General features: G+C 51.6%; 1 protein-coding gene across 1 annotated transcript in view; it reads right to left on the minus strand.

Annotated features, from left to right (window-relative positions):
- ANKFY1 (ankyrin repeat and FYVE domain containing 1) overlaps positions 1 to 12,671 on the minus strand; it is a 64,308-nt gene that overhangs the window by 50,592 nt on the left and 1,045 nt on the right. Inside the window, exon 3 of the mRNA XM_029928750.1 lies at positions 12,533 to 12,641. Within this exon, the coding sequence (XP_029784610.1) occupies positions 12,533 to 12,641 (109 nt within the window). The remainder of the gene's footprint in view (positions 1 to 12,532; positions 12,642 to 12,671) is intronic.

Raw genomic sequence — 12,671 nt, forward strand, 5'->3', positions numbered from 1 at the left:
CAGATGAGAGCAATGTCCTTCTCAGTTCGATCGATGGGACAGACGAAGTTTACAGAGCTCCCCTCCTCTCCGCCATCTTGGCTCCTCCCTAGGGTGGCTCTAAACACCATTCCCAAAAGGCACCTCCCGGCACATCACAGCAGCACGGAGTCAGCGGGGTCTACGAGGAGCAGCCCAGAACCGGCAGCAGCAGCACTACCCCTTCGAGGTGAACACACCAGAGCAGAAACTGGTCTGGGGAGCAGGACTGTGGGGCAGGACTTTTTATGTTTACTAATTTTTGAGAGAGAGAGAGCACCCACAGGAGGGGGGAGGGGCAGAGACAGAGAATCCCCAGCAGCCTCTCTGCTGCCAGAACAGAGCCCGACTCCGAGGCGAATCAACGAACCGTGGGACCATGACTGCACCCGAAATCAAGAGTTGGACACCTGGAAGCCCGAGCCGCCCAAGCACCCCAGAACGTATTTTTTGTTATGAACCTTGTCATATTTGAACTTATGCATAGTCATTAAACAAAATATACTGTTTTATGCACATTTTAAGGATTAGGTAAACCTAATACCTTAGTACAAGGGTTTTCAGAGATCACAGACCGGTCTGATGGGAAGGAGCCTGAAGACCACTCCCACACGACGCATGTGAGGGGCCGAAGTGGCAACGCCAACCCAGCAGCCCACCCACCGCCTGCCTCCGGGGCGCTGCCTGCTGACATTACCCCAGGCTGTCTGAAGGAGACAGAGTCTGAACTATTCCGGAGACTGGGGGGGGGGGGGGGCCTTGTAAAGCAGCCCCTGTGGGAATGATGCCCTGGAGAGAGAGCTGAGCGCCGGCACGGACCTGCCCACGTCGCGCACGCGGACTGCTCTGGGAATGCTGCGGCAGGACCCCGGACCCACTGGCCAGCACGTCCCATCTCCACCAACCTGAGGAAGGGCGCTGCGGACTGGCTCTCACGTGTTAACACGCACAACGCACCCAGGCAGCGCCAATGCAAAGTGAAGACTGTCCTGGCAAACGGCCTCCTTCGTGTTCTAGAGCTACCGGCTGATGGGGAAGACCGTGCTCGGCAGGGCACCAGCAACCACAAAGCAAGGCTCCGTGGCCTGAGCTAGAGCAAGGGAGTCCCAGAGAAGCGGTGTTTTGCTTTAAATGTTTTCCTTTAAATAGAGCCTGTAGCGTACTGGGTCCAGAAAATGCAAGGAGACGGGTTCAGTCTTTTACTTTCTTGGAAAAGATTCTCCTCTTAAACCACCATCAGTCAACAGGCTTGTAGGACAGATGCGGAACCTGGCAGCATGGGAGCCAGTCACCCCGGCCCAACCGCACCCGGCCCCACCCCCTGGACAGGATGGCCGGAGGCTTCCTCATCCCGCTACTTCCATCTGAGGGTTATAGTCACGCCTGCCTGAGAGACGGGTGGCCTGGGGCTGTGGACGCTGACTTCTCCACAAAGCACACGACCCTGTCACCTCAGTCCCCGCCACAGGTGTCCTGGCCGACGTTAAGTATCTGTCCCTCAAGAGCTCCAACCTTTCCAGACTCCGGCATCAGGAAGGAGCCTGTGTGTCCGTTCCACTGAACTAGCAACCTGCAATTATCTATGAAGCACCTAGTATGTGCTAAGCACTATGGCAGATCAGGAACTGCCTCTTGGAGAGCTCTGGAAAGGCAGTCCCACTTGCACCTCTTCCAAACAATGCAGCATCGACACAGGACCTACAAGGGACAGGAGGGGCAAAAACTAATCAGTCACAAAGAATCCAGACACTGTCGGGGGAAGGAGGAGGACATCTGTCTTCAAGAGTAGAAAGGTGTTGAGTCCCTATCTAATGCCTAGATGAGGTCATAGGAACTCCATTTCAATCATTTTCCCCAAGGAATCCCTGTAAACTTCTTTGGAGAACAGTGACCCACAGACAAGTCCACAATCCACAGCAACAGCCCTAATCTCTCTCCAGAATTGCTGACGCAGGGGCGTCTGGGTGGCTCAGTCAGCTGAGCGTCCAACTTCGGCTCGGGTCATGAGTTTGAGCCCCCGTGTCTGGTTCACTGCTGTCAACCTGTCAGCACAGAGCCCACTTCATTCATCCATTCATTCATTTTTATTTCAAGGACTGTCCAAAACCTGTCTCAGGTCAGATTTGGCAAACAGGGCAGTTTACCAACCCCTGTTCTAGAGAATTTTTAAAGAATTAGATATCAAAATGGTGTCCAGAGCCAAATGAAAAGAGAAGAAAGCATTAATCTGCCCAGAGCCTAGAGGTCTCTGTCCTCTGACCTCCCCTAACCAAGCCCTGTGCCATGATGACAGCCGCATTTCCTCTTTTTTTTTAATTCATTTTAAAGAGACAGAGAGAGACACAGCATGAGTGGGTAAAGGTCAGAGAAGGAGACAGAATCTGAAGCAGGCTCCAGCCTCTGAGCTGTCAGCACAGAACCCAATGTGGGGCTCGAATCCACAGACCGCGAGATCATGACCTGAGCCAAAGTCAGATGCTTAACCGAATGAGGCCCCCCCCCCCCCGCCCCGGCCCCGACAGCCCCCTTTGCAAGACACCACTCTCTGGAGGCTCACTGCCTTCCCTTACAAACACACTCTCCCTGCCCACCCGAAACACACTTTGCTACACTCCGGACTGAATGTACCAATCTCCGAAGAGCCTGCCTGACCCCCTGCTCCCTCCCGTGCACCCCCAATCTTCTAAAATGGGGCTCCTACCCACACACCACTGCGCGGAAGCAGTCCTAGTCAGAATGATAAAATTGCCGCTTTCAATGCCCTTTCCTTACCTCAGGGCCCTCCACCTGCCTTCAGTGTCCCACTCTCAATCTGCCCACTCCTCCTGGAGTTCTTCCGTTACAGCTCCCCACCCCGGCACGCCAGGGCTCCCCATCTTTCTCCCCTTCTACTCCGACGACCTCCTCGCTCTGTAGGAAGCAGTCCTACAAGGTTCAGACCTACAACTAAACTTTCTCTGAACTTTCTTCCCTGAAGGTCTCATGCACACTCATCCTTCACTGTCACCCCCTGTAGAGGGCTCCAAATACCTCCACAGCTCCGCTGGAGGACAACCCACCGGCTACAGACTCAACAAGCCCCAAATCAAACTTAACGTCTTCCTCGGGTCACACTCTTCTTCCCACTTCCCTTTCACCTGGTATCCAGATTGCATGCCTTGAGTTATCTACATCTAAACTCTGCTAATCCACCTATAGTGGTATAATAAATATACAAATTACTTAGGGGTAAATGTAACAACAACAACAACAAAAGGCGGGGCAAGACCTGCACACTGAAAACTATGAAGCGGGGCTGACAGGAACTAAGCAGACCTACATGAGCGGAGAGCCGCGCTGTGCTCACGGGGCAGAAGTTCCCCCCAGACTGACCTGCGCTCAGCATCATCCCAAGAAAAATTTCAGCAGATTATTTGGTAGAACATAGTAAGAGGGTTCTAAACCTTACACGGAAACACAAAGTGCCCAGAATGGCCAAAACAAGTTGCGAGGGAGGGGGTGCTGAGAAAGGGGCGCCACGAGCCTGGGACGGCACCGCATCGGCATCAGGACGCGCAGGGCCGAGGGCCGCCTGGACCAGCGCGTCACGTCACGGCACCTCCTGGGCTGCCGCGCCCGGGCACCCACTCAGAACAAGTGAACTCCGACTCTCACACCACACTGTGCAGAAGTTAACTCACCCAAATGCAAGTGTTAAAACTATGAAACCTCTACAATGAAAAATAGAAAAATAATATTAGTGACCGCAGACGAGGCACAGATTTCTTAAATCCAATAAAAACAATTAATGATAGAAGAAAAAATACACTGCACTTTATAAAATTTTTAAAATTGTTCTTCAAACACTTAAGAAACCGAATAGGCAAGCCAGAGACAAGAAGGGATCTGGGGAGCGTATTCCAACAAAGCACCTCCCTATAATCAACTCAGTAAAAAAGGGCTACAAATCTGAACGCTTCACCAAGGGAGATAAATGAGTGACAAATACACATGTAAAATGATGTGCATCATTAGTTATGAAAGAAGTGCAAATGAAAACCTCCGCGACCTCCCCGGCACGCCCACGAGGCGGCCACAGCGGAGTGCCGGCGAAGACTTGGAGGTGAGGACGCGCCGGGCACAGCCACTTGGCAGTGAGCCCACAGTTTCTCAGAAAGTGAATCGTGCAGGTGCCTGTGACCACAGTCCCTCGCCCACACAGACCACTGATACATGCTATCTCAAGAGCGACACGCTGAGTTCAAGACTGCATGCTACAGCTTTCCATCTGAACCTAGAGACAAGGCAAACCACAGCGACAGCAGACCAGGGCTGCCGGAGGCCCAGGAATGGAATGGATCAGAGCAGTCCAAGGGAACCTTGTCAGGTTATAGACACGTTCTACACCATGATTACAGCGAGATTACACTACTGTAAATATCTGTCAGATGACACGGTAAAATTGGTGAGTTTCACTGTTGGTCAATCAGGCCTCCGTCAAACTAACCGCACACTCCCTCTGGGACGCACCCTGACCTCCTCCTCTTTCGGACCGCCATCACGCCGCCAGCTCCCTGAGGCCTCACATCAGTCCCACACGTGGAAGCACGGTCCTTCTCACGCCTCCCTCACCCTGAACTCCGCACACACCGCCGAGGACCTTCCAGCCAAACAGCTCCGCCGGCTCTCCACAGGCTACAAACATGCAAGCTCCCTTCTGCGGCATTCTGGCTTCTCTAAGAAGTTTCTGGAGGGTAGGAAATGTGTTGGTTATCTTAGTATTCTACTCTGTAAAGCTCTGCTGTTCACACTCATCCAGCAGCACTCTGACCTGCATGGCATGGTCTCTGAGCCTTCAGAAACTGCACACAAATGGAGGAATTTCAGACATCTTATGACTTAATAGATCAAATTAAATGACACTGCCTATTGTGGTAGGGCGAGAAATGCCCCTCTTAATCTCCATGTCCTAATCCCTGGAGCCTGTGAGTGTCACTTTTACCTGCAAAAAAAGTGGGTGCAGGGAGTAGGAGGTAGCACGCTCTGCAGATGTGATTAGATTGAGGAGTCTGAGGTGTGATTATCCTGGATTATATAGGCAGGCCCTAAATGCACTTACTCATATCGTCATAAGAAGGAGCAGAGGGAGGGGGACCTGGGTGGCTCAGTCGGTTAAGTGTCCGTGTTGTGACTTCAGCTTGGGTCATGATCTCACAGTTCATGGGATCCAGCCCTGTGTTGGGCTCTGCACTGATTTTGCAGAGCCTACTGGGGATTCTCTCTCTCCCTCTCTCTGCCCCTCCCTTGCTCACATGCACTACCCCCTCCCCACACACATACAGAACAAATTTAAAAAGTAAAAAAAAAAGAAAAAAAGGAGCAGAGGAAGCTTGACACACAGAGGAAAGGCCATATGAAGACGGAACAGACAGACTGAAGGACGCGCTAGCCCTAAGACTATTGAGCCGAGGGACGCCAGCAGCCACTGGGAGCAGGAGCAGATACCTCCCCTTCCCCCCCCCCCCCCCCCCCCCCCCCCCCCGGCAGGGGACAAGCTGGGGGGCTCTTTCCTTTCAGCCCAGGACGCTGATTCTGGACTTCTGCCCTCCAGGACCTCGAGAGAATACATTTCTATTGTTTCCAGCTACCCAGTTTAGGGAAATTTGTTACAGCAGCCATAGGAAACTAACACACTTAGCTTTGTAAACAAAACAGTAAAAGATTTTAAAGCCCTCCAGCTTCTTGCTACATTAGTGTCAACAGCAAAGTTTTACATAGTGAATAAAATGTAGTTTCCTGTAACATTTTGCAATAAAAAGGAGTAACTAATATTTTTTGACATCTCCTCTACTAGTTAATTCTTCATCATCTCATATTCTGACCAACATATCCCAAACAGTACACTACTTAACAAAAAGAATTCACTTAGGTTAAGTGGATCGCCTAAAATTACACAATTAGCAGGAGGCCAACCCAAGATTTAAGACCTTGAGCCACAGCCGATGCTCATCCCCCCGAACCCTGCTGCCTACTTTCAGCTCCAGGAGCAGATGGCAAACTGCCTATGAATTTAATAACTGGGAATTCAACGTGCCGGCCCGTTCCCCATGTTAAGTGCAACTTCTGTGCCCCTCCGCTTACTCCAATTCTATGCCCAATGTCCTCACCGAGTCCTTTTAAATTCACAAAATACCGGTATTTCCTGCCATCATACTTCCACAGTTCTTACACTCCAGCCTCAATGTTACCAATGAATTAATGTTCTTCCTATAATTCTTTAATGACTAAGTGACAAATTATCCCTGCTCTTCTTTAACTATGTCCACGAGATAAAAGAAAAAATAATTGTAAAAACTGTGGTAACATCCTATTTTGAAGACTCCAAGAATGATTTTTGTTTCAGGCACGTCTTCCGGTCTTCCACATTACAGTATCAACTTCTCAGAAAATACCATCTTCCTTCTTGGCATCAGAACAGATAAACCCCTCACCAGTGATAAATTACCACCACTGTGACCCGTGCCAATGCACATGGAAATTTTCTCTAACGGGGTTAATATCCATTCATTAATCCAGAGTGGTAAATGTAAGGGCACCTCGGTGGCTCAGTCGGTTGAGCGTCTGACTTTGACTCATGTTATGATCTCATGGTTCGTGAATTCAAGCCCCACATTGGACTCACTGCTGACAGCACAGAGCCAGCTTCAGATCCTCTGTCCCCCTCTGCCCCTCCCCTGCTCGCACGCCCTCAAAAATTTAAAAAAATGTTTTAAGTGATAAATGCAGGACAAGTGTTTAATAGAGAATACAAAATAATGAGTGTATTTATGATGAGAACTCACATTCACAATATGCCCTACTGGAAAGGGAAAGGGTCAATACCACCTGAGCACGCAAAGGGAGAACCAGGGTCACTGTCCCCTTCCAGTCTGCGCCTGCCTTCTCCCTTCTCTCTCTTCCACCGTCTGGATATTATTAAAAGTATGACGGTGCTGAGAGATATTTAATATCTTGACTTTTTGCCCTTCAAATTGCTAAGGTTTAAAAAAAAAAACCTAGCAACTGTAATGGTCATAACTTGAATGTTTTGACAAAGTCCATTATGGAACCAAAGTTTGCTTTAAAAACTCCTTTTGGGGACACCTGCGTGGCTCAGTTAGTTGAGAGTCCAACTTCCGTTTAGGTCACAATCCCACTGGTCGTGAGTCCAAGCCCCGTGTGGGGCTCCGTGCTGACAGCTCAGAGCCCACTCAGACCTTCTATCTCCCTCTCTCACTGTCCCCTCCCCCACTCACACACAGACATGCACCCTCTCTCTCTCAAAAATAAACATTTAAAAAATAAGTAAAAACTAAAAAAATATAATAAAATAAAACCTCCTTTTACTCCAGTTACAGATAAAACTAACCAGGACTCTTTAGGTAGGAAAGATTACCTTATTTTACATACATACAAATATATGGACAGACAGACAGACAGATACGTGGATAAACTAAACTGTTATAGGACGCCTGGGTGGCTCAGTCAGTTACGCATCCGACTCTTGATTTTAGCTCAGGTCATGATCCCACAGATGAAATAGTGCCTCGTGTTGGGTTCCATGCCTGCTTGGGATTCTCTCTCTCTCTCTCTCTCTCTCTCTCTCTCCCCCCCCCCCCCACCCCGTTCGGAAATAAATAAGCATAAAAAATAAAAATACAAAAAACCAATTCAATAAAGCCATGTTTTGGTCAGTAATGACTCAGCTCGGACGAGATGTCCTGTGGGACACGCCGGTCTTCCTGACGCTGAGTGGCGCACAACGCCGGGGGTTCAAAGCCCCTCGGCGCTCTCAGGCGCAGGGCGCTCCGTGCTGAGAGGCGCCAGCCTGCACGACGGGACGGCGTCAGGCAGAGAGGAGCCCGGCCAGGGCGGCACAGGCTCGGTGACCGAATGCAGGTCACTGACGTGAGGGTGTGGCCGGACAGCGGTGCCGTCGGGTCGGTCGTCAATGCGGGCCAGAATCCGCGCCTGTAGCGCAAGGCACGCACCCTTTTCTGAGAGCTGGGCCTCCCGTGTCTGCTCACATCCCGTTAAGGCTGACGCGGTCCCTCGCTCATCCCGTCCCGCTGGCACAGTGGGCTGCGCCCAGGAGACACGATGCACTTCCCTGAATGCAACCCAACTCGCGAGGTCTCGGCCACCAGGCAGTGGCAGGACAGGCGTCCTCAAAAACCTCACTCCGCCAGCACGATCGCAGCGCCGGCTTCCCGAGAGACACCCACAAACACCAGCTAACTAGCTAATTCTCATCCAAATGCCGGTCCGCCTGCCAACGCTTCTCACCACTTGCTAAGACAAAACCGCTGGCCGCCGCGAAGTACGTCCACAACTGAGGTCAAGATATTTGTGCTCGAACCTGTTCTTCCTCCTCCTGTTAGGACCCCAGCCATTATCTGAGTCATCTTTACTCTCTCTTGTCAGCATGCAAACAGGTTTCAGAAGTCCTGCTTTTATGCCTTCTGTAAATGTCGCTCCTATCAGTTCTCACCAGCCCCAACGCCTCTTGCCAAAGGACTCATCGCCGCCTGCGCCAGCCCCCTCCTCCCAGATCACCCTCCACACTGCAGACACGCCCACGCGCCCCCAACGATTCTAGTCATGTCACCACCTTGTCGCTATCCATGACCCAGAGTAAAACCCAAGTGCCTATCCGATGCCTTCGTACTCTGCGCCTTCCCACACTTCTCCGCCTAACCCTTCCACCACGAAGACGACCTCGTCCCACGGCCGTCTCCTCGTGCCCACGAGAGCTCCATTTTCCAAACCACAGCGAAGGCCTTCCCTGACCACCCAGCACACTTCCTGCCGCTCCAAACTTCCTTCAGTACAGTTTTTACACAAGCTTTTCACCTCCCTCCCAGACCCCAGAGTTCCCTGTGGAGAAGCTCTAGGTCTGGCTTCTCTTTTTTAACCCGCTTCTTCCCCCTCCTCCAGCCTCCCCTCGCTGCTCATCCCATCCTCCACCCCACAGGGCCTTACCGGATAAGAGTTCAATAAATGCCCCAGGCCCTTGACCTACTCCAGTTCAGCAAGCAACCCTGACCCTAGGAACTCTGTTCTGTTGGGCACGCTGTCAATCATGACCATGTCCCAACTCGGCAAGTTGTCTCGCCGGGGACTCAACGCCCCCTCTGTCTCCCCGCACATCCATGGTCACGGCAGCGAACAGATTATCTTTCCTTCTTTCCTTCCTTTCTTTCTTTTTAAAGATTTTAAGTAACCTCTACACCCAATGCATTCTAGGTTCTAGGCTGAACCTAGAACCCCACGACCAAGAGCTGCTCACCCCACCGACTGGGCTGGCCAGGAGCCCCAAGCTTTCTTTCTTTGTGGGAGAAACAAACATCCTCAGGGAGATAGTGAACATGCACCACTGGTGACAGAAGTGAACAAAAGGAAAGGCAGGAAAGAAAGGAAGGGACGGTATAGAAAGGAATAGGGCCGGGAGGTCTCCAGAGGACACAGAATTGTCAAAGGCCCGGGACAGATACTTGTTGAATGAGTAAAGCAGCAGCAAAGGCATAAATGAGAAAATTAAAGAGAGAGCAGAGTTTCTTCTTTCCCTATTCCTATAGCCCCATGCTGATGAAGCATTTTCTGGAACAGTGCTGGCCCACAGCACTTTCTAGAATGATACAAGTGTCCTGTTCACCTGTGATGTCTGCTATATGGGGACCACCAACCACAAGGCTATGACGCACCTGCAACTGGGCTACGGTGGCTGTGGAACTGAGGTTTTATTTTTATCTAACTTTAATCAAATCTAAGTAGCCGTATTGGCTGGTGACTACTGCACCGGCCAGTGATGGTCCAGAATACGGGATGTCTTCACCTTGTTAACTGAACTCTTGTCAAGAGTATTTTCCTGACCAAATTCCAGGAAGCTAATAAAAGTCCATGATCAGTGTTCTGTTTAATAAACCATCTCATTTTTTCCAGCTTTCACCTTCATTTTACCGAGGAAGGGAAAGGGAGGCCCATTTAACAGGAGACCAAGAAACAGGCTGCAAGTCAGGGTCTGAATGTCAGGCACGGCTAGCCGCGTCCTCCCTGCGCCCTTCCGTGTGGTCATCCCTCAGCTACTTCTGAGACAGAAAAAACAGAGACCGAGAGCAATTACCTAGCTTACCTGTAAACACAGCTTAGTGAAACTAGGGTTCAAATCCTCGCCCCAGTGCAGCCTGAGCTCTGAAGTCTTGCACCTCGAGTACTAACCGGCTGAGCTGGACGGAAAGTAGGTTAGGGAGCTCCCGGCAGACTAATGTCATTCAGAGCACATTAAGAGCTGGACCAGCCAGCTTCCTGGCCAAGAGGCGCAGGATGCATCCAGGCAACTTTCTTTGATGTCTGGTGAGTGATGCTCAATAAATCAATGGTTCCGTCAACCACAGGGATGATTCCAAGCTGGGAGATCCAGCAGTGAGCAAAGCAGAAGTCCTGGCCCTGGTGGGTTTGTGTTCCAGGAAAGTAACATAAGAAAGTAATTAGGAAAGATCTCCACAGAGGTGAGAACTTAACAGACAGCCAAAGAGATCAGCTCAGCTGTGTGGAGAAACTGGGAAGGACTGTTCCAGGCCATGGGGGCTGCAGGGCCAAAGACGCAGCCAGAGACGCAGGTCAGGAATGCACAAGCAACACTGAGGATTTCGGGCGGCGGGAGCACATGAGTGAGGAGACAGGTAGGAAATGAGGCTGCCCTGCTAGCCGGGGCCACACCCTGAGGGAGCAGGTCACTGGGAGGCTCTGGACTATGTTTTAAGATCGTGGAGAGCCACAGGGGCGGAGGGGGGTGTGCAGGGGCAGGTGTATGGAAGAGAGTGAAAGAGATACGATCTGATCTAGGGTTCAAGGGGAACACTGGACACTGTAAAAGGAGACTGTGAGTAAGGAAATGAAGGAGAAAAAGTAAAGCCGGAGACCATGTAGGAAGGACTTTTTTGGTGATGAAGCAAGTTTAAATTAGCAGAGTGGAAATGGAAACTAATTTCAGGACAGATTTTAGCTAAATATTCCTGGTCAAACCAGTACCTGCGGAATGATGGAAGGAAAAAAGGCTGGTTCCTAAACCAGTCACAATGGAGGTAAACCGTGCACTCCGTCTCTCCAGGTTCTATTTACTGTTCCAAAGCCCTATTGCCCGTGTGCTCACACACTCACGCCACAGAACAAAAACCATCATCAGGAAGTTCCCACAGGATGTGCTCACAGATAATGCACCTGTTACAGGACAGAGATTTTTTTGCCATTTTGTTTATGTTTAAATGGGTATTTCTGAACAAGTGTAGACAGCTCTGACAAATTCTGATTGAGATACAAGCTGCATTAAACAAGACCTTTACATAACACACCCCTCCAGGTTCACCCGGCTAGAGGGCTTCACTCAATTCTTCCTAGTGGGAGTTTGCAACATTGTTTGCCAAAAGCTGAGACTAGAACACCTCCCCAGGAAACTCCAACACAAAAAAGGTAAAAGAAAAGCTGTCCAGTCAGAACCCCATGCCTATGCTCACCTATCTACCCATGATCCCTTGCCAATTTAACCCTGAAAGGCCGTCTGGGGTCAGGTGCATGCTCGGCAGGCTAGGTGCCTCTCCAGGTTGCCCTAACACGGATCTGGAGGCGCCTGCAGGATGACGGATCTACGCTCGGAGCCTGACCGCACCGCGAAGCAGGTGCTGAGCAAACCAGCCGCGTGACACACCAGCCACGCCCCACAGGTTCAGTCCTCCCCGGACACCCCTCCGCGTCCCCTTCGGCCCAGACCACCCCACTTGCGGCCTCGCTGCTCTCTATCCTGCCCTTCCTCACCACTCTGACCAACGGCTGCCTGCTGGGCACACAGTGCTCACCAACTTCTGTGATTTATCCCAATACCAGCTTCATGGGACACCTGAGCTTTCTTTCTGCCCCTTGGTCCCTCCTCTGCCTTCATACAATATTCGTCTCCCGTTTCCACATCTAACATGATAAAGACCAAAGGCAAAGCCCCGGTGCCAGCCCCAGCCATCGCCACGAGCTGGGCCCCAGTCTCACCGTGAAGTGTCAATAACACGCACGCAGGCCTCCCTCACGAGGCTGTGCGCAAGTCTAGTCCAAATGAGGAAAGCCTGCAAACTGCCACGTGCCACCCGAGTTTAAGATCCAAGCAAAGATGGATTTAGACAAAGCTTAGCTCAAGCCCGACGGGACAGCTCAGGAGCAGGGTATCGAGGTCACTCAATAAGCACTGATTCAGAAAAGGGGTCTTTTCCTCAAACAATGAGGCTAAGGGGAGGAGCGGCGGTCCCCAGCAGGTGACTCCCCACCTCGGGCCCTCTCGCCCCGCACCTGCACCTGCACGATTCGGTTTTGACAGGGAGGACTCCGACTCTGCTCGACTCAGGGAGCAGGGCCGGAGAGTCCCCATCGCCTGCCTGCAGCGCCCTACAGAGCGCGCGGGGAAGAGGGAAGGACCCGAGGACAGGCGACGGGGCGGAGGTCCGCGCGGCGTGACCTTGGCCGGCTCCTCCGCCACCCCAGGGGCAGCCTCCCGGCCGGCGCACCGAGCCCAGCCCGGCCGGATGCAGGACGTGCCAGGACAGCAGTTTCGGTTTCCCGAGAAGCTGACGTCCCCGCCGGCGCGGCGGGTCCCC

Source organism: Suricata suricatta, chromosome 17, assembly GCF_006229205.1.
Source record: "Suricata suricatta isolate VVHF042 chromosome 17, meerkat_22Aug2017_6uvM2_HiC, whole genome shotgun sequence".
In the NCBI taxonomy this organism is placed as follows: Eukaryota; Metazoa; Chordata; class Mammalia; order Carnivora; family Herpestidae; genus Suricata; species Suricata suricatta.